The 26,368-nt window shown below is 43.5% G+C and overlaps 1 protein-coding gene across 2 annotated transcripts; it reads right to left on the minus strand.

The window, feature by feature from the left end:
* Window positions 1-1,987: 1,987 nt before the first annotated feature.
* Window positions 1,988-26,232, minus strand: DHX37 (DEAH-box helicase 37). Of its 2 annotated transcripts, none has more exons than XM_067539738.1 (27): window positions 26,023-26,232; window positions 24,300-24,469; window positions 23,274-23,386; window positions 22,607-22,940; window positions 21,504-21,652; window positions 20,677-20,769; window positions 19,989-20,085; window positions 19,146-19,259; window positions 18,158-18,259; window positions 16,587-16,698; window positions 16,118-16,213; window positions 15,449-15,519; window positions 14,459-14,600; window positions 14,055-14,131; window positions 13,490-13,722; window positions 12,373-12,484; window positions 11,406-11,512; window positions 9,972-10,160; window positions 8,789-8,913; window positions 8,291-8,404; window positions 7,821-7,993; window positions 7,277-7,391; window positions 6,354-6,491; window positions 5,843-5,937; window positions 5,674-5,747; window positions 4,430-4,527; window positions 1,988-3,363 (listed from the first exon to the last, which is right to left on the minus strand). In XM_067539738.1, the coding sequence occupies exons 1-27, from the start codon at window positions 26,126-26,128 to the stop codon at window positions 3,284-3,286; spliced, it is 3,429 nt and encodes a 1,142-aa protein (XP_067395839.1). In that variant the 5' UTR covers window positions 26,129-26,232; the 3' UTR covers window positions 1,988-3,283. The 2 variants fall into 2 exon arrangements, with proteins under 2 accessions (XP_067395839.1, XP_067395838.1); XM_067539737.1 differs by having other exon boundaries at window positions 8,291-8,407.
* Between the last annotated feature and the right edge of the window lie 136 nt (window positions 26,233-26,368).

Genomic DNA, 26,368 nt, shown 5'->3' on the forward strand with positions numbered 1-26,368 from the left:
CTAGTTGTAAACTAATACAGGGTTAAGCAACAGCGCATTGATGCAACGCGAGCACTGCCTTTAGCAGAACAAAACGTTGCACCAGTAGAAGGGGAAAGGGAAGTGGAGCTAGTGGTTTAAGCTAGAGAATGCAAAGCTGCTCCTTGCTGCCCCTGCTATTCTTAATTTGGGTAAGGGTTGTTACTAGAGCTCTCCTCTTGGCCACCTCACCGGACAGCGCACTCACTACTTCCTTTCAATTCATGTGCAGGTGCAGGATCACTATGGAATACAGAAGGGTATCTCTCAGCCCGACCATGAGTGCAGAACTGCGATACAGAAAAGCCTGAGTCTGCCTATAGCAATTTAATTTATGCTTTGATTTAGAAAAGATAGGGACTCTACACACGACCTCAAGGGTTTGTTTACCATACTTCTGTATCTTGTTTGCTCAAATGTCACCTCATCCCCCACTACATACAGCTTAGGTCATGTTCTGGTAAGAACAGGTTGCTCTGCAGCACTAAGAATAAAAACTGTGACTGGCAGACGCAGACAACCAGGGAATTAAGCTGTTGAGGTGGTGCTGTTATTACACTTTTCTAGCCTCAATTGCACTTTTAAGTTGCGCCTGCCTTTCAGTTAAATTTTATGGGTGACAAACTTTAGCCACAGATATTGGCTTGTGTCATCAGTCTCCCACTGGAGTCAACCCATGAGAGCTTCTTGCAGTGCATCTTCTTGTGCAAATGTAAACTCACGAGAGATCCACAGATGCTCCTGCACACAGGCAGATATGACCAGCTCCGTTTGTCACAGCCTACTTCCTTTGCTCATGCTTCTCTTCAGCCTTGTTCTCTTCTGCCATGTTCAGGGGCTTTAATCACATACCAACAGATCAGCTGCCATACTGATTGATGGCAGCAGCAGCTTCCAATGTATGTGCATTGACCTGGCCACCTTTCAGGTGAACTTTGAGTGTGTCCTTACATAGTTTTCACTAATCTCCCCACATCCATGTTCCCATTTTCAACTGTCCATATAATACAACTTGGGGGAATAGCGTATCATCCATACGCAAGAGGTGACCAGCCCAGAGAAGCTGCAGTGGGATTCATAAATGCTAGTCATGCAGCACCGGTCCAGGACTTCAATGTCTGGTATCCTGTTCGACCACCTGATGTTACAGATGAGATACAGATGGCGTATATTAAAATGCTCTAGTTGCTTCAAGTGCCAGCTGAGAGTGTCCATGTTTCACAGCTGTAGAAAAGAGGGCTTAACACCAATACCCGACAGACACTAATCTTGGTGCAAAGTCGAATGCCTTTCATGTTCCACAGGTGGCAACGAAGTCAGCCACAGGCAGAACTAGCTTGAGAAAAGCACTGCATGATTTCATTGTTAATCATGGTGTTATTAAAGTGCTGCTAAAATAGCAATGTTTTTGAACTGCATTAAGCAGTGTGTCGTCAATTGCAATTTCAGAGGCAGAATACCTTTTGCATGGAGCAAGCTAATAAAGCAGTTTGATGTTCTTGAGGCTGAGGGTCCAAGTCGCCTTGCCAGTCCAGAAAAGCAGATGATTAGTTGCTGCATGTATTCGATGGTATATGCTACAGGTGCAGTCATCGGCTTTTAGTTGAAGTTTGGCATATTTGCTTCCTATACTTTATTACATGATGAAAATTTGTTTCAACCATTATAAAGCATTAGCTCTTTGAATCTCAACATCTACTGTCAATTACACCCTCATGATTTCTCGCCACTGGGAAAATGTCAATGGATAAAAATAAAATGCCTAAAACCCATACTTTTACACAACTGTGAAAATTTAAATGGATAAAAGTAACAAAATGTTTAGAAATAAACTGATATCCGCTGAAATTATAAAAAAATAAAAATCAACTGCTGCCAAGCCCATTTATGGTTCAATGTTTTTATAAAAAACACATAAGAAAATTAAACTTGATAAAATACCAAACTTTGGATTTTCTTAGGAACCATTTTATTTGCCTTTGGCAGTATTAAGGAAGGGCCTCCTTAGAATTAGCCATGATCTATACCCTGCTTTGCTAATCTATACAATAAGGACATGTCTACCTCTCTGCAAACCTGTTACAAGGAACCTGAAAAATTAGTCATCAGAGATAAGAAGAAATAAACAGTTTAATTAACAAAATCCCCTTCCAAGATATAAACAATTTTTTACAATATATAAACAGTTTCAAACAACTATTTATGGTCATATTTCAATAATTGTAGGTCCATGGCCTCTATTAAGGATAAAAATACCTATTTTATACACAATAGCTCACCACATTTCTGGAGATACATTCTGAATAGTCAGACCCCAAACAAGCCATGTCAGCTTTTTCCACATTTAATCCATCTTCAGTTTAGTGGGGGATGCTGACTTGCTTATGCAAGGAAATCATTATACTTTTTATGAGGCTTTAATCATGTTAATCTTTGACATTAAAGATTAGATTTGTTTAGAAATAAGGCCTCTCTCATACCCTTGTCACCCCACCCACATTACTTTTCCAAAGGAGTTTTGCATTCTACAAATTGAACATACAAATAACTCTACAGCATTTGCCAACCAAATGAAACAAGACCAGCACCAATGGGATTCTTGGCAAGGCACAACGTCTTATCTAGCAGGAGATAGTCCTGGGACTCTTACCCCACAGGGGCTGGACACAAGCAGGCTGGCTGCAGAGGGAAGTTGCAGAAAAAAAAAAACAAAAAAAAAAAAACAGTTGGAGAAAGCAATCCAACAAGAAGGGAATTTAAAAAAAGAAGGGTGGATTCCAGGTGTGAGGTTTATGGCTATCCTGGTTCCGTGTCGAATCTGAATGATGAAAGATACTGGAATAGAAGAGCCTACATACTCATCTATGTCTTGACCTGCACATCTGCATATGAGGCATCCATTCTGGATGGCCAGGAACACTAGAGAGATTTTGTTTTTTTAAACTACAGCATGGCAGTCACCTACAAATCTCTTTACTTGCCCAAGTCAAGTACTCTGCTTTAGTCCAATTGACTAATAAAGTCTAAAAAGAATCTTTTAAGAAAAATCAATTAAATACAATGGATAAATTACCCAAGAGATAATAAATATTACAAAACATCCTAGCAAAACAACTGGTAGGACGTCCTCCATCAGTAAATGTTTCTCCCCACTCCTCACCAAAATATGGACTTTTCTTTTTCTACGAGTCTTCCTAGAAAAAGGTAGTTCTAGCTATGTCTGTGAGGTAGGGATTAACTGCAGAAGAGAAAGCTTGACAATTCATCATGTCACAGGCGGCCAGTGCTTGGCTACATCATTGTGCATAATTTCAGGGATCCATTGGCAATACGCAGACAGCAAGTCTGAAACAGAAAGAGATGAAACATCAGAAGACTACAGAACCCAAATAGCTAACGGTGGGAGAGGCTCTACAACTGGGTCAGTCTGATCATGCTTTCAAGAGAGTCTGTAAAAGAACTGAACTACGATTACATCCACTGAACTAAAAATATAGTAATGGAAGGCTGGATTATTAGTTTGCTGTTTTCGCATGAAAAAGCAAATAAACTCCTTGGCACACATTCATTCCAAAGGACAACTCAGCGTTCAGGGCCACAAACTTGAGATCGAACTTTTCTCCTTGAGAGAAGTGCAGCTGAAAGTGTTGGGCCATCTGTTTTTTTGTGATGAAGATAAACATCTTTTAATCATCATTAAATCCAAATTAAGGCCCTGATCCATGTGTGTAGTACCATTAACTCTGATGGGCCTGTTCACATGATTAAAATTAAGGCTTAAGAGTAATCAGGATACATAGAGAGGCACAGAACTGGAAACCAGGAACTACTCAAGGCTCTCTCTGGGACCTTAGATTAGGCCATTAACCTCTGCCTCAGTTTCCCCACCAGTAAAAGTAGGGAAAACACTTGTCCAACAGTTAACACTTTGAAAGCGTTTTAAGGATCTACATGTATGAACAAGACTGCAGGAGTTACTGTTCCTGTTAGTACTGGGAATCCTAGGAGGGAAGGATTTTTATGCCTTTCAGCATCTTGTGTAAAGGTCAGATTATCTGGTCTGGTTAATATTGTCCAACAAATTTAATTGGCACAGGATTCTTCCTAGAACATGGCCACGCTATGACAGGGCTGCTACCAAGTCTGCCCATCTTTTACAAATCCAGAGCACTGTATTTTGGGGGGGAATTAACAAAAATCTCTTCAAATATTAATTTCCCTAGGAGGACTGTTTTAAGAGCTCTCTCAACAGTCCTACTGAAAGACCAAAACCACAACATGAGCTACCCACCCTAAGGAGAAACTGTCTTTAATTCCTTTCAAGTCCAAAAGAGCAGCTCTGCTTGAAATCAAATAAAAACTCCATGGCTGGAATGGTTAATCACCACCACCAAACAAACTGAACACTTACACTTGGGATGTTTTTCCCATGCAGCCAGTAAAGCATCACGATTATCAGCACTTTCTGAAACAAGAGCCTTCAGTAGAATTTCTGTCCGGGGCTGAAGCCTGAATGAATTCCAAAATGAAAGGGGATCAATTATACATGTAAACGAAATTAATTTGTTTAACTATATTATGGATGCATCTTTACTTTAGTGCTTACAGTTCAGTGTTCTGCATTTGTTTTATAAAACAATACTGATTTAGAGGTTAGATGTAGACATAAAACATGCACCGCCAGCTAAAGGGACTTTCTCAACTTGAAATCTAACACTCTTGTATGCAGGGTTGCTGTAGGTGTGTCAGTCCCAGGATATTAGAGCGCCAAGGTGGGTGAGGTGTTATCTTTTAGTGGACGAGCTTCTGTTGGTGAGAGAGAGAAGCTTTCGAGCTACACAGAGCTCTTCAGGTCTCGAAAGGTACTCAGAGTATCACAGCTAAATACATGGTTGAACAGACAATTTAGCATAAGTAGTTCGCACATATTTTAAGAGACCATTCAAGGTGAAGTGGTCCTTTTACACCATGTAATCATAAGACAAAATGGGGGTTAGTGGGTTACAGATTGCAGTAATAAACCACAAATCCAGTGTCTTTAATAAGACCATGATTTTTAGTGCCTAGCAAAGTTATGAATTTAAGCTCCCAGGCTCATCTTTTGAAAGTGTGGTGCAGATTTCCTACACTGGATGAGGTACATCACATGTTGTGAAAGGCATCTGTTGGTTCCTGAGATCTTAAAAGGTGTGTTGTGGGGGGGGGGGGTTGATCATTATACTGCTACAATGTCAGTGCCACAAGAGGCAAAACCAGGTGAAAGACAAATTACTTTGGAAGTTCTATTTTGTTAGAAAACTGAAAATGATTTATCTGGCTAAATTATGAAGAAAATTAAATACAGAGTCCCAGGGAATGATCCTGCAAATACTTACACACACAAGTAAATGTACTGACATGAATAATCCCACTGAAACCAACGTAACTACTCACATGTGTAAGTATAGGATCCTTACAATACCCCAGTTTTGCTTGATAGAGGCCATTGGCTTTAGGTTTGCGAGGACAATTTTCCTTCTCTCCCAGTAACAATTGAGGTAAATACCTGAATACTCTTCCCAGTTTGAAAGCCTCTCTCTTTTAACAAGGCTCAAGTGACTAACAACACTGCTGGGTGGCATGAGACATGTTTAGTCGATTGTTTTAACAACTTACTTGGACCATGTCTTCAGCATTGTGAGCGGACTGGACAGCAAACAACTTTTGTAACAGTCCAGTTGTTTAATGATCTAAAATAAATATTACCATTTGTTAGACGCTTGCCATAAGGTAAGAGGATGCTCTAAAACGTAAGGGGAAACCATGCAAGTTGTAATACACTTACCTTTCCTTCCAATAAAAATTTGGCAAAGTATTTGTAGCGATCAATGCCCTCTGGGTAATCTACCTCCACTGCTGGAAGTTGCCAGCCTATTCGATCTGGAAATACAGGTCATGTTAGGTCTTCCATTTAATCCTCAACATGGATTTGCTATTAGTGTAAGACTGCAGAGCGCAAGCAGACATGGCAGGCATTTAGGGAAATGGAGAGCCAGTAACGGCGACATTAGAAGTTCTCCATCACAGGACAGGGTGTGACACACATCACAGCAATACCAGCGCCAAGAGGTTATCATGCTAGCAGCTCTACGCTAACTCTAGAAAACCCACTGGAGCTTCGTAAGCCAAATCAAGGTATCCTGTTGTACAACACTGAAGACTAGCAGGGTCCTTTTGGACGGACACAGATTTTATTCCAAGGCCTTACAGCCGATAGGGCAGTGCAGAGCGGTTTTCAGGTGAATGTAATACGCATCAGAGCTACATTACAACATGCAATGCATCAGGAAACTTACAGAAGATACTTGGTCTGTGGCATCTTATTCTGCCTGTTTCAGGGCAATAAAATGGAGGAGGATTTTCCAAAGGCTTTCCAAAGTGACAGTATGGAGGTAAAAGGACTGGGATCCATTCAGCTTCAATTGCCGAAACACCTTCAGAATGGAAACACATGCTACAAAATGAAGCATCTTTGCCTTGACAACCATCTTTTCAGTTCCGTTTATGCAGGCGTAACGTTCCGTGAAACTCGCACTCACTGGAGGTGGGGTCCTAAAATGTGTTGCCTCAGGGTCCATTTTAAAGTAGCCCCAAGGATTCCAGCACAGTTTTGTTTGACCTACAGTCGAAGGTTAGGCCAAGGAGGGTGGAAAGGACTCTAAGCCCTTGTTTCAGAGCCCAAGCCTCACTTTCCTGCCCCATATCATTTTCTTGAGTGGGAGGGAAGGCACAATCTGACTTGATCAGGCCCATTTTTCTTTGGCTGGACTCTGGAAAGCAGCTGCCAGCCCAGGGGCTCCAGCTCCTCTTTTGATCATATGGCTCATTTGAAAGTCTGTGGGGGTAGGAGGAGAACCCCCCGGAGAACACAATGTGCATCTGGATGGTGTTCTCCCAAGCCAATCCAAACTCTGGACCTGGGACGGGAAAGACCATGAGGAGTCTGAGGGGAGTGGTCTGGGATAATGTAAACAAGGCGGAAATCAGCAGCAGCTTCCACGGCTGCCTACGCTGAGGAGGCCCAGAGGAACCAAGGGCTGGGCAGCTCCGTTTCCAGCTGGACACAGCCGCTCAGTCCTGAGGATAAATTCCAACTAAACGAGAAATCTGACAGTGCCCTCTATTGATCCCCACCCCCAGCATGCGCTGTGATTATGTGAAACCTGCTCTGGATTCAATAGTGAACTGCGGACAGGATCTGAAGAGGGAGCAATCTTACCTTTCATGTACATTTTAGTAGTTTCAACGATTTCTTGATACACCACAAACTCTGGGAGTTGTTTGAAGAGGACAGAATTTGGGTGGATAAAGACTGGATCGTCCAGCAGAGGAGTCTTGAAGAAAGCACAAAAGGTTCAAAGTGAAGGGTGGCATGGAAGGGGAGGGTGATTATTAGCAATCCAGTTCTTTGAGAGTACCTAGTTTAAATCCTTCACAAATTTACCATTCATGTTCTCTATGTGATGGAGATTTTTGGTAACACCATGGTTTTCTGCATCCCCTTCCATCTCGGAATCTCACAGCACTTTGTGAATAGCCATTCATTAAGCTTCCCAACATCTTTGAGACACCATAGAAAATAATCACCCCCATAGGATGACTAGGGTAACTGCAGCATGGAAGAGTTAACACCATACAGTGACACCAGAGCGGGGCTGGGAACAGAGTCACTGACTAAACCATGCTCCACCTAGAACTATATTTCTAGATCACAGTGTTACAGGATGGCGATGGTCAAATTGAGCCAAGCCACTGATCTTTACCTTGTAGGCATTTTTCCACTTCTCATCCAGAAGTTCCTCCGCCTGGATCCTTCGGGCAATGTGATCCCCTAACCCCGCCAACACTATCTGTCGCAAATAGGTCACCTGGGTCTCCGTGGGGGGCTTCATTTTTGGATCAACAAAGAGGCCAGCATCGGGGCAGACTGAATTCACTGAAGAAAAGCAGGAGTAGTTAAGAGTCTCACAAAAGTTGGACAGAAAACGGTGTGACTAGAAAGATTCCAGTTAATTTACCACTACCTGAAGATAGGTAAATATTGGCTTCTTCTCTAAAGCCATGGACATTCACCATAGAGACTTAACCACCTCTAGTTAAACTGGTTTATAGAAAACACCACAGATGTGAGCAACAGTGCCTGGGCTATGCTGCTGGCAGTGTAAAGGGCTGCACGGTGCTGAGCATAGAAAGCCCACGCCAGCAACTGGGCTGTCTGCTGCTAAACTTTTACCTGCTGTTGTCAGCTGCCCCCGCAAGCGCCTGATTTCCACCATGGCTTTGTATCGCAGCCCATTCGTGTCACAGAATTTAGGACTACACCCGGCATACTCACAGGCCCCCACAGCTCCTGGAAGAGAACATTTATTCAGCAGGGAAAGAACAAAGAAAAAAAAAGCAATGTAGCTTTCCAAAAGGTGACATTTATTAGGCTGCAGAACATTTCCTCCAAGGGGGGCAGCGAATCCAACAGTTTGTCTATTCAGGTTTGCTTATTGGCTGGAACTAGCCTGGAGGATGCAGTGGTGAACATATTACAGAACATCATCCTCCAGCAGACAAGAAATGGATTACAGAACTCTACGTCTATGAACAGCAAGTGGCCCTTGTTGTACACATTTCTCTCCCCCATGGCGCCAGGAATCCTTCCGATTTGTATATCCAATTATGTTGATTGAAATTAATCCCCTCCCTGCAATAAGCGGTATATTGAAGTCACTGGCAGTCGTACCTAACATCACCATGAGGTCTCCTAGCTTTTGAAAAGGCCCTTGTCCAGCCCAGATCCTTTGCATCTGTATAACTCTTGCTTTCTTCCCTTTGAGCTTCTCTGTCTCTTCTTCATTTACAGCTGGTCTAAACCGAAAGCACAATCAATACACTTTCAAGCTTTCTAGCAAACCCCAGGAGCCATGTAAAAGCAGCACTGTATTTTCCCTTCCGGTATCGCTAAACATCAGACAGACTGATACCAAATTGGTAGCAAAAAGCCTATATAAAATTGGAAGATAAAAAGAAAACCCAGGGCTCAATCTGTTCATCTCAGGCTGATCCAAAATGGATAAAACTGGATGACTAGGAGGAGAAAGTGCTGCCCTGATACTCCACTGGTTGTTCTACCACATAGGAGAATGGAGTGTGAATTCCACACCTGGTACTCCATTCCCAGGGGTATTCAGAGGCTACACAAAGGATCAGGGACACCGCTGTTTGTGTAGCCAGAGGTGTATCTTCTCAGAGAGGGGTTCGTCTGAACAGGGTGTTGAGGGGGACTAGGGAGATTAAGGCTCACCACCTTGCTCCTGTCAAGGGGATATGGACCCAGTCCAGCAAGTGAGACTGAATGGCAAAACAACCCCGAGTGAGAGTTTTTAAAGTACTCAACCGTTAGTGGTGGGGATCGCAACAGAGAGACACCATGCTGGTCACAGTTAACAGAATATCCTTCCTCTACTCTGATTTCCCCTATTGCTTTCCAACTTCAGGTAGCTGGTGGAACGACCACTGGCATCAGCTATACATGGGTTGCATTTTAGTCTGTTCTCTGTAACTTTTTAGTAGTGCAATCATAAAACGAAGGTTAGAAATGGGGAGAAGAGATCTCCAGGTTTCTAAAAGGCTGTCATTCTAATTAATGCCATCAAGCACAGAATACAGAGGACAGCCACTCATACTTCGCTGCCACCTTCACGTTTCTCTCTACAGGCACTGGTTTTATGGGGTTACCATTAGAGATGCAGTATATAAGGAGTTAAGAACAAACACTTCTTTACTTTATAGACCATTTTCCTGTCCAGCTTGTCTCTCCAGTTTTGGCTGGTATTCCACAAAGCAATGCCTAGCAGTACCACTCTTGCTGTACTTTTACACTCTGATGCTAAGGGAATCTATCTTTGGCTCCTTAAGCCACTTACCTGTCAAACTCTTCAAAGAGCTCTCGAACGGTCATTGCGGACACTATGGTAATGACATACGGCAGACAGTCGTGCTGCTTACTTAAAGCAAGCATCTTAGCATAGCGTGGGGCCACAGGAAAGGACGCCATGGTCATGCCCAAGGGACTAATCGGACAGCTCAGCTTTGCTATCTGCAGCTCTTTTAGCCTGGAAGAGGGGGGAAACCAAGTCATTTGAGAACAGCATTTTCCCTCTTTAACGTAAGCTTTTTCTGTAGACTTTGACCAGCCAGCTGTTTATTGCACACCTGTACTTCTTTCTAACTGTGCATGTGATTTTTGTGGTGATGAAAAATGCCAAATTGAGCCTGAATTCTTCTCTTCCCAACACTGCCTCCGTCCTGACCTAGAGGGACCACCTCCAAGTGTCAGAGGGCTCATTCTCCCTCCTGGGGCTTGCAGGGTGTGAGCAAGGGTACCAAGTGTGAGGGTGGTTTCTGCCTCCTGGGCACCAGGAGTTAGGCTGAAAAACGAATTCATTTCACAGAACAAGAATCATATGGTGACAGTTTCTGTCCCTAGCAGACCAGGCTGCATTCGAAACAGCGATTTAGGGCTGATTTACACAAATTCACAGCAAAGGAACTGCATCGGTTTTAACTCACCCCTTTTGTTATTTCACTTCAAATCTGCATGCGAACACTCATTTCAGAACAAAGTGTCTGATTTTGATGTAGTTTAAATTGTTCTATTTACTGATTTAAGTGAATATCAAAATAGGGCACTTATTCCAGAGTAACAATGGCCACACAGAGACCTGCGCCAAACAACAAAAGGGGTGAATTAAAATGGACTTATTTTGCTGCAAGGATGTGGAGGTAGCCAAGGCTTTGGAAATGAAAGGCTTCATATGCCAGTATCAATCCACTGAGCTATCGGGTCTCCTCGTTTCACCTTTATATAGATCTGCACAAACATTAGAAGGCCTGGAAAAGCCTCTTAATATTATTAACCAAGATTTCAGTGGTGCATGAAATGATCCCCATCCCTACGGTTTTATACAGTGCTTCACAAGCTGTCTGGATTCAAGATGCAGTGGAAATCCAAGGAAGGAGGAGCAAAAACCAAGCCATTAAAGTCTGGCTCGGTCTCAACTTGACTGATTTAAACACCAGTTTATGAAAAACTAGGAAGTGAAAAAAAATTCTGGGAAGCGGCCCAGCTGACAAACCTGCTAACGCACTGGTACCCAGGGGAGATGATCAGGGAACTAGCACAGAAGGGAGACAGCCAAAGCTCCGTCTCACCAACATCACTTAAAAGAGGATGTAGGGGGATAAACAAACAACCCCCCCCCCACACACACACTTATTGTTGCCTTCAGCCACTGCTATGACCCTCAGTCAGTCATACCGGTAGAGAAACCTGCGGGAGACCTTGTGGGACACCGTACCTTCCTGTCTTGGGGGGTTCCTGCAGGGCTCCCAGTGCTATGAGCAGCTCCTCAGCAGCTGCAAGTGCCTCTGCTGGAGGCGGGGTTGGAAAAGGGAAGTTGATTACCTAAGAACACAGGAAGACCATTTCAACAAACGATATAACTGACACCGCAACAGCTGAAGAGCAGAGTTGGGATGCAGTTCATCGGAGACAAGTCCTCTTTGGCTACAAAAGCCAAGGGAGGCAATAGATTTAGGAGAACTCCCAGAACAGAGAAACAGACACATGGAAGGACGTGACTAGGGCATGCAATTAGGAGGCAGGAAGAACGGGTTTAACTCTTGCCTGTTACTGAATCAAAGCATGGCCTTCGACAAGCTGCTTGAAGGCCTGATTTTCACAAGTGCGGAGCACCCAAAACATCCAATTTAAGGCAACGAGAGGCTAGGGATATTCAGGACGTCTGAAAAGCAAGTCCTTAGCCTGTGCATCTCAGAGTCCCCCTCCATAAAAATGGAGATATTTCTCCTCAGAAGGGGGCTGAGAGGCTTAGAGGAGGACACTTGTGAAGTTAACATACACACACTTAGTGTAAATGTAAGCTTTTATTGCTCCCTTTGTATGAACGTGACCTCAATTCTTTTAAAAAACAGATTTCATTATCCCCCTCCCCCCCTTTTGAAATAGCAGGTCTGTGCTTTGTTGGCTGCTTTAATGAGAATGAAGATGAAGAAGCACAGTGCAAGCACCAGTGGAGATGAGGTTGCAAAGCCTATTGAGGGGATCTGATGCAATGCATTGCAAGACCAGAGCCGAATGCAAACCAAGCCCTGGGACTACAACCTAGCACCTCCCCCGCCCAATGGTACAAGGCACAACAGATCCTCTAACAAAACAGACAGCACTAGGGCAATTTATGCTTATTCTGGCTCTCAGCAGACATTTAAAGAGTGCTATAATGTAAAGCTGGCTTTTTGGCTCACCTTTTCAATGTTTAACGCTTTCATCTGTAGAATTAAGTCATCCACAGGTCGCCTTGTGATTTCCGGAGGAGAAAACTTCTCAAAATCACTGAAAACTGCTGATGAATACAGCCTAATGAAAGAGAAATGCTGGTTAGAGACTTATGAAATTTGAACTCACACCACACACTTCACAGAGATGAAAACAGCAAAAGGGCTTTTTTGGAGTGTCTGGGGGTGTTTTGTTTTGTTTTTTAAACTGCTTTGGCCTAAAAAAAGTGAATTTTTAAAGGTTTAATCTCCAGATTTTGAAGTACCTTAACCACATGTACAGCTAAAATACTAAAAAAGATAAATCAATTCCTCTTCAAATCAAAACACTGAGAACATCATTGAATGGGCACTCGATGTAGAACCAGCAACAGATATCTGTAAAAATCACAGTGGTACAAATTAAGCCAAATTAAGTCAGCAAGAGCAAGCAGTTGCAGGGCATTCTCCTCCACTAAATGAGGTCACACCATCAACGTACTGCACAGGAGGAAATGATCACACTACATCAGTTTCAATTAAATAAAATATAACCCAACTGCTGACTAGGTTATAAAAAAAGTTAAGCCAAGCAAATGGGCTAGCTTCCGGGCTAATGCCCTGCAGTGTCACACCAGTCATTCCGGGCCAGTTCCTCCCACTGAAGTCTCATTTCTTGTGCCAGGGGCAGCTAGCAGCACTGCAGTTAGGAAATCGTGACTCCTTCTAGAGTCCCATCCAGACCTTCGTCACAAGACAGTGGCAGACAAGGGATTTTCAAGGAAGCCTTCCAGGAGTTAAGCTTGTAAGACTTAATCTCCTGCAATCCTTTCCCTCTTTGCTAACATTATCTAGGGTCTGTACACGGGCTGGGCAGTTCTATTTGGATCATTTTAAGTGTTCTGTATTTTGGCTGTTTTACCAAATGGCGCTTCGACGCCTTAATTCTAAACAAATGAACTGCACGAAACCAAAACAAGGGGAGCTGCCAGATACACAGTGGCAAGTCTTGGTATTTTCCTTTCACGTGGCTGCCTAGCAGATAGGGAATGGTTTTCATATACTGAACTCTCCTTTGCGAGCAGCCTGCGGAGAGGAACTGGCTAACCTGTAACAGTGGCCTGGCTCTGTGCGGCCGGCTCGTCCTGCCCGCTGGTTTGCAGATGCTTGAGACGTCCTGGTGACTCTGAAAGACGAAACCCCGGTGACTTTGTCATAGAAACGTTTCTTGACTTTCCCACAGTCAACCACATATTTAATGCCGGGGATAGTAAGAGATGTCTCAGCCACATTGGTTGCTACAACACACAGTCTTGTTCCAAGAGGAGGAGGTCTGAACACCTGCAGCAAACACAGTTTGGCAGATGAAATGCACTGCCTGTAAAACAAGTTAACGAGGTCAACTCAAACGAGCAAGACAGACAGAAGTGATCATAATGAGCATGGTCTCACTTCACGTCTCCGGGTGTGTGAATTGAGCACAGAACAGGCAACACAGGCCAGCTGAGGCCTGCTTTCTCCCCTACCTGAATCTCCCACTGGGCCCATTCAAGTCTGCCCACTGCAGGCTGTTTCAAGATGCTAATTTTAGTCCACAAACCAAGAGCTGCTGCATACATTCTAAAGTCAGGTATTGAGAAGGGTTCCTTATTTCTGTGCAAATCAACCCTTACCTTGGCTTGCTTTTCTGGCACTAGTAAAGAGTAGAGTGGGAGCACGTACAGTGGAAGGGAAGAATTGGACTTCTCACCTGTCAAGAACCAAAATGGCATTCTTAAAAATACGTCAAGCAAACACTAGGCATTTTATTCCCAACAGTGTCCTTGCAAGTAAACTTTTATATACATTTCAACATGAAAAAAGAGGTAGATTTTGTAAGTCACTTCTTTTAAAACTGCCATCAGAAACCCTGCAAAGAGAAACCCCCTTTATAAATAACGGTTTACACTACGCACCCCAAAGTGCCAATACAGCAGTTTAGAAACAAAGCAAACAGGACAGTTGGCCAGTAACAGTTTCACGTGTTGCTAAGCGATGTTTGTTTTACATATGTGATTTTCATTGCAAAGCATCGCACCTTCTTCCAGTCCATCATCCCCCAAATCTAGGTCAATGTCAGAGCCTACAGCATCCTCCTCCTCCGTATCAGCTTCCCTGTCCTCATCGCCTTCATCCACTGGCGTAACAGAGTAACTGTTCAGATCGATTTTGGGTAGCGGCTAGGGGAGAGGAAAGGGGGGTCTGTTAAGTCTTTCTAGATTTAATATTAGCAGTTGTGCAAATGGTCACGAAGAAGCAGATAATAAATGCTTTTAGAAGCAGATAATAAATGCAACTCTACAGTCCCAATCCTGAACTTGGAATGACCTCAAGGTGCCTGTGGGAATGGCCCTAAATAGTTTCAATTATCTTATATGGCAGGAACATTAAATCAGCATCTGTAACTTAGGTGACCAGGACAGATAAGCTGGTTAAATGCTTTTAAGGATGCTCTCTGTAGAAATTATGTTTTGTACATCAAGTTTCTCCTTTCCCTACAACCTTCCTGTACTTCAGGCAATTTTCCCTATCAGGGTCTAAAATCAGAGGGCAATATTTTAATAATTCAGTGATCTGTTGGGAATAAGGTTCACATCACTTACACAGTCAGCAGCTTTCCTCACAAAGGAATCCTGCAGCCACCACTCGAGAGCTCCTTCCGTTAAACGCTAATTTATTAGTGCTTAATAATGGAAATCCTTCTCCCCTCCTCTTAGTGGCCAGAGATGCATTCAAGCCCTCTCCCTCAATCATCCAACTAACGCAGCAGTTACAAATCTAGCTCAAAGTGGGACGGAATGCTTTACTTAAGGGACAGCCAGATAGTTACAAGTTTCCATAAATCAGACCAAAGTTCTGTTTTTTTTTAAATCTGGTTGAACACATTGTTTTCCTGAGCTATACACAAATGAAAGCCAAAATTAATACTTCCTTTTCAGGTCAACAGCGGTAATCTAGTTTCCTGCTCTTTTGCAACAATTATCCACTGATCTGCATGCCTGTTCCATTCAAGTTTAAAAGATATTACCATAGTTTTCTTCCTTCTGGATTTCTTAAATTTCCTGGTTTCTTCGACTGACTCTTCCTTCTCTTCATCTCCTGTGAAGAAGCGTGTGGGATTATTGGAGTGTGAAAGCTATCTCTGCAGAGCATAAGATGGTACTGCCTTAAGGAGCTTGTAAATCAAGATGTCAAAGCAAAAAGCAGTAAGTGACCAAAGTGGGTGGGTGGGCATCAGAGCCATTTTTATGATGTTAAGAAATCACAGCTCATCAGTGGCTGGGGATTGGCAAAATGCTGTGAAGTGGTATATTCTGAGGACAACTCTGAAGGAGAGGATTAACTCTCTGCAGTAGGAGACATGTAAACGTGATCTTCCACTTTAGGAAACTGCACCATTCCTTACCAAATCCAAAAATCTTCCTGTGGCTTCTTTCACCCTCTCCACTAAGCAATGCTAGGCTGAAACAGTGACGAAATGCAATGGACCCAGGGGAGCGGGAAATCACACACAACACAGAAAGACCTTTTTTCTCAAGGTTATTTAGCTGAAGCTGAATCATCAGGATTTCTTTCAATAGGTTTTTCCCCAAGCTTATTTATGGAACACTCATTGCTTAAAACCTTAAAAGTAAGCTCACGTCTCAGTAAGATGTAACAGTTAAAAGTTAGCTGTCCCTTTAGTCTCTGGAGTTACCTTCAGTTTTATTTTTCCGGAATGGAAAGGCTTTTCTTAATCTTCTGCAGAGCGAGTGTACTTCTGCTTGGCCTGTTAAGAACACCAAAATCCCTCCTAGAAGAGAACAGGCCACTTTAAATGAGAATATCGGTCATTTCAAAAGGGAAATCACACAGCTAGTGCTCACTCTTTGGACAACACAATGTCAAATATAACAACTGTGGAACATGATGGGTGACCACACTTCACATTTCCTTACTAGCACACATGAGAAATCATGCAGAATACCACAACATATTTAAGTATGGCTTATTCCCCAACAATATCCCTCGCAAGGAAGGAAGAACAGAAGATGATGTTGATAATTTAAAAAAAACACCCATAAAAATTAACAAATTTTAGTCCCTGAAACTACTTAGACCCTTCTGGCAAACATTTTAAGTATAAAGAATTTGAGATGCTGAAGAGTTTTCTGAAGCAGTCTTACCTGCGGGTAACATTCGGTGGATTTTACAGACTTTTCTGAAACATTCCCCATTGTAGTCATCTGGAGTTCTCTTATTAAAATGAATAGTCACAGGGAATTGCCTTGCATCTACCTAGGAAAGAATACAACATGGAGCAAACCCCATTTTACAATTATAGTAGAAGTGGGTTTACGTACCATAGTTCAGGGAAAAATCAGGAAACTCATTAAAGCCTTGACAAAGTGTTTTTCGCAGTTATACAGACATTTCACCACACTCCGTAGAACTGGCTTTTGCGTTTGTTTTTAAACAGCCCAGCTTCCTGTAAACCATTCTATTTCTTCTCTGTATTTAAGCTCATTTTTATTGTTCTGACCCTCTGAAAATACTAGTGCCGCAAATAAAAGTGTTCTGTCTGAAAGCCCCAGTGCCTAGCATATAGTTAGTTTGAGATCCAGAAGACTGGAAGCTCACCAAAACCTATTTGTTTGGCTTTTCCCCTAGGGTATAAGAGTATTTTTCATACTACAAAGAGCTTTCCAATTATACTTTACGTTCAGCCAACGAGAATTACCACTTTGAACGGAGTCCTCTCTTTTCAGCATAGCTTTCTAAACAAACAATCAAGGATTTAAGATTATTATATCTAGGGGCTTGTACAGACTGTCACTTCTGTTGGTGTAATTTATGTCGTTCAGGGCTGTGAATAAGTCACACCTCTGAGCAATATCACACTGGCGCTTTGGTCGGTGTAAGCTGACTGTGCTATGTCAGCGGGAGAGCTTCTCCTACCGACACAGCTTATGCCACTGGCGGGGGTGGTTTTTTTATGCCAATGGGAGAACTCTCTCCCTTCAGCACAGAGCATCTTCACCAGACACTGTGCAGGTGCCCCGCTGTAGCGCTTCTAGTGTAGACTAGCCCTAGGTTGCTACTCACAGAAATCTAGCTGCCACATTTAGTGCAGCAAAATGGAATAATCACTAATAATTTGCACTCCTACTAAACAAACAGCACTAAGGTAACATTAAAGTGACTTCGGACTTCAAAGAAAGAACGAAGGCTGCTAACCTGCCCCCAGGGGGCCTTTCACTCTCTGTGCACTGGCAATGTGAGCAACAGCTCTGAATACGATGTTAACTGTTTCAGCTGAACCAACAAAAATAGCAGGCGTTTCTCCAGCTCCTACCACTCAAACTGATGACAAGTCAGTAGAATCAAAGACGCCAGAGAGCTACTTAGAATCTAAAGAGGCTTTTCTATAAATTATGCAGTGTCAAAATTCGAGGGATTACACTCTATGAAAAGTAGAGCTCCGCTGGGATCGTTTTTTAAACTGTAATCTTCAGAGTTTTGAGACCACTTTCTTCAGTGGGAGTTGGAATTCTTAGCAAGAGAAGCAGTAAAATACACAGTTCAAAACAATTTATAGGCAGGATTAATTGCCTACAGAGCCATCGCTGAAAGGACAGTTAATAATAGACAGTAAAAGGAAAAACTCCTCAAGAAGCATCCAGATTTATAAAGGAAACCCCAGTCAGACCCCATTAATTACAGCCGGGGTAGCAGACCCCACTAGGATGAACGTTACCTGTATAACAGGGGGAACCACAGGAAACAGTTTCTTGTTATCAGTGAAGTCTTCAACCCGAAGGGTGGCAGACATAATGATTAACTTCATAGGTTGCCCTTTCTGTGGAAATGCAAATTTGCAGCATTACTCTGGCCACTTGTAATAATTTATGTAGCACTACTCATATACACATGCTTGCCGAAACACACACACCAAGTGTAAGTCTCTGCCCCAAAGCACTCTCAGCCTGAAGGCACGAAGTACAATAGAATGTCAAATGATAGACAGTACAGAGAGAGGGCCAAATATTGTGCTCCTTTGACAGACAAAAATCCTACTGGCAATCCTGGCTCTGGCACTGACTCACCGTGAGGCCAGCCTTAAGGCAGGCACTGAATCTCCCCCCGCCTGTTTGCCAAGGGTAAAATGAAAAGAGACACCTAGGAATTGTCATGCTGAATCAGCTGAGTGGCCCGCCTACGTCAGTGTCCCTGTCTCCAACAGCAGCCAGTACCAGGTATTGCAAGGTAGGTGCAAGAGTCCCTGGGGGAAGCCCTTTCCTAATCATTGCCAGTAGCTGGCTTATACCTTGAAGGATGAGGTTTTACATCCTAATGTAACTGTGCGTGGTCCTCACTTTCAGAATAAATGTCTAAGTTTAAATCCCACTCAGTTCTTGGACTTGAATTCTTGCGGCAGTGAGTTATGTAGGCATTGGGTAAAAAATTGTTCTCTTTTTATCAGTGTTTAAGTGTATTGACTATCAGTCTTATGGAACATCCCTCAGTTCTTGTATTATTAAAAAAAGGCAAAAAGGGGCCCCTTATCAATCTTTTCTTTGCTATTCATTATTTAATCTAGCTTCATCGCATTCTTTTTTATTCATGTCAGTTCCAAGATGAGGAGTCCTAATTTTTCCACTCTCTCTTCACAGAGCAGTCGTTCCATGCATTGAACCATTTCTGTTACCCGTTTTTTGGCCCACAAGCACCTCTGCTTTACTTACCTTTCCACGAAGGGGCACGATGCGAGACAGGAGGCCAATCAGGATATCTGTGTACACGCTTCTTTCGTGGGCTTCATCAATAATGATCACTTTGTACTTCAAAAGCAAGAAGTCCTGGAGGAAAGGGGAAAGCGGAGTAATCTCATCACAAGAAGTCAAGTCTCATCCAGGTCCGTCTCTACATTAAGGCTGGGTCAGTCATCCAAGGCAGCACTTAGAATCTATCTAGGTTTATATGACACTCCCCCCTACCATTATGGTTGTATCTGAGCACATCACAATCTTTAGTGTACTGAAATGGATGGTCTTGACACTGGCTGTGCCTAATGGGGGCAGAGGTAGGGCTGGTGGTCCAAATTAGAGGTCATTCGATCATTTGTCCTCCTAACACCTCAGTGAGATAGGGAAGTGCATTATCCCCATTTTACAGATGGGAAACTAAAGCACAGCTCTGGTCTAGCCATAGTTTACAGTCTAAGTGACATGCCCAAGGTTACACAAGAAGCCAGAGGCAGAACAGGGGCTTAAATCCAGATTTCCCAAAATGTAGGCTGATGCCCTAATCCCTGGATCATCTTCAATCTGGAGAATGAGAGGAAGAAATCCCAACATCTATTCCTATAAAAGTCAATACAGCAGCTGAAACTGAAACCGTATCTCCAACAAGCATAAAAAGAACAATCACAGACGACTTAGTCCCCCAAAATACAACTTAACTGCTGAAACGGATGCTGTTTGAGGAAGGAATGCTTGTACTCATGCCAGGTCCTAGCAGGAACATGTGGCATTTCTCTCTAGACACATTATATGCCTTCTGTGTTTTCATTGCAGAAGGTGATTTACCTTCTGAATTTCTTTCAGTAGCACACCGTCTGTCATGAACTTGATCTTTGTTTCATCTGTAACGTTTCCTTCATAACGTATTTGATATGAAACTACCCTGTAGAGAAAAAGCATCAGTATTACGCAAACAGAGCTACACTCTAGAAAAGGCATTGCAGACCAAATGTAAAACCTGGGAAAGGAAGTCAAGTCAGAGTTCAGGTTAGAACGCTGTCTTTAGCCCAATTCAGCTACGACGCGGTGCCATAGCATAAGGTGCATGGGATATCATAGATTGTCCGAGTCCGAACACCCTGAATGCTTCCCCTCTAAGAACACCCAGGAACCTTCCCCTCTAAGAGCGTAGGATACAGAATGGCTCTCTTTTCAACTGGCCCATTGTTATGACACACCTGCCCTTACCCATGTCACCATCCCCACCTCCTCAACAATCCACTGATTCCCCAATGGGAGCGATGAGCGCTCGTTAACACCAAGACCACTATCGATTTTTCTATGGAACAGCAGAGCTGAGTTCATGCCAAACTTCCTACAGTTCCTCTCTGGAAAGGCAAGCAGAACAGGCTACAGCTAATCCTACAAGATAACATCCCTCCAACCTCTCCCACTCAGCAGAAGATTTATACTAACGGGGGCTGGGTTTTGTTGTTTTGGACTTTCCTGGTTAGCCTCTGATCTTAGCCCTTACCTGTGCGACAAATTCATTTCCTTAGCGACCCGATGAGACATAGACACGGCGGCTACACGCCGAGGCTCTGTGATTCCAATGATGCCATTAGAACTAGGACAGAGGAGAAACGCTTTTTAGACACAAACCCAGGAAAGCAGACAAATGGATTTCCTCTGGGTGGGCTTAGAGGTTGTCTTACCACAATGGCAGGTTCTCCTTTATTACTGGGGGGACCAAGTAAATCCCTACCAAAATGACTCCTTCGGGGAAGAAGCCTGGGCTGGGGAGGGAATACTGCGGAAGCGGAATGCATATTGCAACTGAATGGGACCGAGCTGCGGAATGCAGGCAGCATCTTGGCTGTGCCGCCTAACCCTGTAAAGGGGCTGTAGCACCAGAGAAGTTGCAGATGGTTGTTCACTATGTATTGCAGTGTTTATTTCAATTTGGCAAGCAACATGTGGAGTGTCTTGCAGAAATGAACCCACCTGCTTTCCCCTTCGCTAATCTACATTCACAGCTACTGGCAAGTACTATAGCTGTACTGTGAAAAATAAAACAGTGAAGTTTACAACAAGGCAACTGTTTAAAACCTCTAAAATAAAGTTTTCTGGAGGGATTTTTATGAAAACTAAGGACTGTCCAATGTGGTTATTTTCCACAGATTTTTCTCCTTCAAGTTCATTTCACGTCCATCTAATGTAAGCACTATTACTGCTCACAGAGGTAACAGCACTAACAAAAGAGAATTAAGTGGAAATAAAATTCCTGAACCAGAAAGTGATGGAACTTTTTTTTTTTTTTTAATTTTTCATCACTATTCAGTGTAAAAGACAGAATCATACCTGGCGTAGCCTGCTTCATACAGAAACTGAGGCACTTGAGTGGTTTTACCACTCCCCGTTTCTCCGCATATGATGACAATGGGATTCTCGTTAATGGCTTCCATGATAACTTGTTCTTCAGCGAGGATAGGAAGCCTTAGTCTCGCTTCCTGTTGAAAACAAAACCAAACCTTTACTTTCAGTTTGTGTGCCTTGATCCCTCTTTCTGTTTGGCTTTTTACTGGGTCAAACTCAGTAACAAAAGCTGTATGAAAAGTCCAAGAGATTCAACTCATCATGCATGCTCCACTCCAAGAGTCATGAATGATACTTACACATACAGTCCAATACTTGTAGGAGCAGAGGTGGTTATAGACCCCTCATATCTGGGATATTTTGATAACATGTTGCCCTTCTCGTGCCTTGAAAAGTTTTAAAATGTGGGGTAAAACACTGAAAGGCCAACCAACTGCTAGGATCAGCAAAATATTCCCTCCTGACTTCTTAAAAGGTAGCTGGCTACTCAAGCATGAAACTAAACCCGTGCTCTGGTTTCTTACATTCCATATAGTCATCTAAGATTCATTTGAGTTTAACAACATTGCTGACTCCAACATTTCAAACGGAAACTCATTCCATAACTCACTATCACATTACCTGCTCAATTATAAGTGGACCCCTTCAAATTTCTGCAGAATTAAATCTATCTGAAACTACGCTTAGCATAATGGAGAACTAAAACTCAGTTTAACAATTAAGACTTTCAGTTATTACACCAAAAGGGTTTAAGATCTCAGCTCGTTAACAGATTACATATTTAGAATTAGTGACAAATACGTGTATTTTGAAACAAATCTGAAATTCATTTCCTTCTTTACGCGCTTGACGAGCCCAAAGCCCAAAGTTGCATTTCTATCCAGGAACAGCTGAAATTAGTAACACTAAGGCAATGCTGGGAATGCACTCTGCACTGTATGCGGTATTATCAATGTTACTGACTGCTGCAGGTGAATCCCACAAGTCTTCACTCAAGTCTTTTCCGTGAATAAGTCTGATGGAGAGCATCACTCTGATTTTTCCTCCTTGAAGAACATTTATTGTGATGAACCACTATGAAGACTGACCTGTATCTCAGGAGACCTGTCCACTGGGATGAAAACTGCAGGTTTGGACAATGGCTTATGAGAAGCTTTTTGATGAGCTGGCGTGCTAGGAAGAGTCTGGTCACTATTCAGTGGCTTCTTAACACATTCTTCCAGCTTTCTAAATGTAAAGCTATCAGTGACTGTGTTTTCAATTGCTTCTTTATGCTCTTCTTTTTCATCCTCATCCGAACTATCAGAGGATTCAGTCTTCTGTTCTGCCTCCAGTTCCAAATCGAGTCTGGGCCTTTTTTTATTTGCACCACTGATGCTACTAATCTTCTCTGGACATGTGGTGCCTGCCTCTTGTACTGTCCTGAAATAGAACATTTAGAAATGTTCTACATAGAACATCATGGGCATTTACCCCAATATATCTAGCATTTTCACACTTCAGATCAGATACCTACCCTCTCCCCACAAAAGGAAACCATCTCAAAGAACATTAGGCTGTAAACATGTCTCATTTTCTTTCTACCTCACCACAAACTATTCTCACTTTAAATAACTTATAAATCTACGAAGTTACAGGTATAGTGGCATAGGTGAAGAAGCCATTTAGACCAAAAAAAGAACCTATGTGCAATAGAGCAACTGAGAAAGCAGTAATATGCTTGATTCACAACAGCAGCAATAGATGGAAGTTTACCGTTTGGTTTGGTATATGCGTCCTCCGATACCCAACTTGGAAGTTGTGTACAGAAGTTTCATTTCAGTCTCAGAAGCCTGGACCTCATTTAACTTACTTAGCAATTCAGCTCGCTACAGAAAAAAATTAGATAAATCACTGTTAGAGCAGTTGTACCAGCAAAAAGTTTCACTTCAAGTTATATCCTGCAAGCTCTCTCTTATTCAGTCACCAAGTCAATTGGCATTTTGCTCAAGTAACAACTAGAGGGACACAACCATACTCTTATTTGCAGGCTGGGAAAAACCAGGATAAGTTAGAGAGAGAGGCTATAAAGTATTGGTAATGACCCCATGAGCAAGGTTGGTCAAGGGTTACTGTCCTACTTATTTCTTTACATTTTAATTGATGGAATTCTGTCTCATGCTACTCATCTTGAAAGAGGTAAGGCGGGCCCAATGCTATTATCAATAAAAAGTATTTTTCACTTGCAAAGCCCCTTGCAAATATTAGCTAATCCTCAGAATACTACCCCTCTAAGAATCATCCCTATTTTACAGATGTTCAAAGTAGTTAAGTGACTTGTCCAAAGAGCAAAGAGGAAATAGACCTTGGAAGTGACCCTAGGCTCCCAGACTTGTGCTCATGCCATCTCGCTGCATTCACATGTCAGGCTGAGGGGCAGGACTCTACCCAAACTTTGCCCACAGCCCCAAACTGTACCAGGGAGCTGTACACTTCTACTAAAATAAGTAGCAATTTAAACTGGCAGTAGGCTTCAGTGTCAACATCCCACTGAGATGCATGCGGCATTGCACACTTCTTGACACCACACTGGGTCACAATAAGGTGTCTAGACACTTCTCCTCTGCTCTCCCAAGTTGGTGATAGGCAGATGTTATAAAATTATTCTAAGGAGAAAATCCTTACTCATACTCCCAGGGGAGCCACCCTGGAATCTTATTGACAATAGCCTCATTTAAACAGTTTTCTTTACCAGTGCTTCAACCCAGCTAGGCAGAGCCTTACTACCCAGATGCAACATACCTGATTTTTCTTCTCTTTCTGCTCCAAAACTTTCTGCAAGATTTTCTTCTGTTTTTTGCTCAGGGGCTTCTTCTCTCGTTTGGTGTCACAAGCTGCTTTTTTTGTCTTTGTCTTTTTAGCCGGCAGGACCAGGGCATTGCTTTCATCCACTCCTTTCAGTGTTGCCTCATCTGAAAATGTTTGTTTTGGTCATTCACACACTCTAGATAGCTTATATTTAACACATCATTTACATGCTTATTGAAGAGCTCGCTGATTTTAAATAAAAGGGCAATAGCAACAATTACATTATTGATAAAGCCAATAGGGTGGCTGCCCAGGGAAACAATCCTCCTGTCCTTACTATTGCTTTCATGATAAAATCTGACTTTCCTTGCTTTTGAGTAATACCACTGTGAAAAAGACTAAGTTTTATAATCAAAACATTGTACCAAATAATCCTCACCCGGTAAGTGAATATTACCCCTATTTTCATAACGATACACACAGGCTAGGTGATTTGTCCAAGTTAGCAGCCCTCAAAAGCTCTAAAACTAAAAGCTTCTAAAAACTTCTAAGCCCAGCGACTTCTGTTTTGCACTTACTGACACCTTTTGTTACTGCTATGAGGTAAGTAGCCCCGGATTTATTGACAGACTTGTATCTGACTCTAGAGCAAGTACACCATAAGCAAATGCACTGCAAGTTTCCCCACACTGCCAATGATGATGTACCTCGAAACCATGACAGCTCAATGTGACCCTTCCAAATAATGCAATAGTTCCCTCTCTGTGGGAACGCCAGTTACAATGGTGATTTCGGTAATAGCCTACACTGTCTATCTAAACACACTGCTTAAAATGGTTTGATTTTAGAGCTTGCTGCTGTCCCTCGCCAGAATAAGAAGCATTGTGCTGTCAGGAACACACAATCAAGCCCATCAAAACAACTCTTATCTGTGATTGAGTATGCCCCCAAGATCAGGACTTTTCCATGTTAACATTTTACATCTGTGGCATGACAAATAATTATTTCTCTCAAAGAATGACTAAACCAAACATATCTACAGTCTGGAGCTATTTATAAAACACCCCTCTCCCCCAGCCCAGGCCTTTCACAGCTTCCCAATAGAGATACCCACTCAATGTGGTTTTGTTTTTTAGAAAGTCAACTCAAACCCACTGGCACTAGATGCCTCCTGCTAACAAACGGCCTGTGCAGAGACCAAGAGCTAGAGACTCGGGGCATAAGCGGGGCTGCGCCTGCCCCCCAAACCCACCCTTTGTTTACAGCCTTTGAAATAAAAAGGAAGCGGGAGCAACCACACAGGACCCCGCAGCTGTCAGCCAGGCTGCCAGGCCCAGCTGTGCCTAGCCAGTTACTGTCCATGGGAGTGTCACTGCTCCACGTGGGAAACAGTGCAGCGGAGACCAGCTGCTCTCTCGACAGACCTTGATGCTGCTGCAATCCAGCGCCTCCAACACACGAGACGGGCGCTGTGGGGGTAAGGAAGAGGAGACAACGAACCCCCGACGCACGGGGACGGCGGCAGTTCAACCTCCCAGTCCCACCCAGCTCCTTCTCGTCCAACACGGGGACACTGAAGCCCAGCAGGAGTGAGTGTGTGTGTGTGTCTGTGCGCGCGCAAAGGGGCGCCCTTCGGGAAGGGGGTGAGGGCGCGGGGCGGTCGGGGGGTCCGTCCGGCCCTTCCTCCCCCGGGGCGATCGTACAGCGCCGCACTCACCTCCTCCCAGCTCCAGCCGCACAGGCTCCGGGGCAGGCGGCGGTTGCCCCCCGGTGCTCGCTGGCAGCCGCGCCTTCCAGTTGTGCCTCTTGCGCGCTTTGCCCATGGCGCGGGGGGGAGAGGGGGCGGGACCCGCCGCCACCCGACCCGGGACGGGACAAGACGGGGCTGGAGGCCGAGCAGGGAAGGGGCCGCCGCCGCTCTAGGGCACCCACATGTGTGTGTGTGTGTGCGCGTGCGACGGGAGGGCCCGGCCAAACACTTCCGGGTCACGGACGGAGCCAGCTCGCGCGAGAGCGGCAGGGTCACGTGATCTGGGGGGGGGAGAGCGGGAAAGAGGAGTCGG

Source organism: Emydura macquarii, unplaced genomic scaffold, assembly GCF_026122565.2.
Source record: "Emydura macquarii macquarii isolate MOO-44397 ecotype Brisbane River unplaced genomic scaffold, CSIRO-AGI_Emac_v2 contig_554, whole genome shotgun sequence".
Taxonomy (NCBI): domain Eukaryota; kingdom Metazoa; phylum Chordata; order Testudines; family Chelidae; genus Emydura; species Emydura macquarii.

Bases quoted from the DNA above. Each gene is read 5' to 3' on its own strand.
- DHX37 (XM_067539737.1), bottom strand. From the start codon at position 26,128: ATGGGCAAAGCGCGCAAGAGGCACAACTGGAAGGCGCGGCTGCCAGCG. The intron at 8,914-9,971 runs GTAAGTGGCTTA...CTTTCGGTTTAG, and splicing joins CTCTTTGAAGAGTTTGACAG to ACCAGCTGTAAATGAAGAAG. The intron at 7,994-8,290 runs GTAAAAGTTTAG...GCTTTTCTTCAG, and splicing joins GGGGCAGCTGACAACAGCAG to TGAATTCAGTCTGCCCCGAT.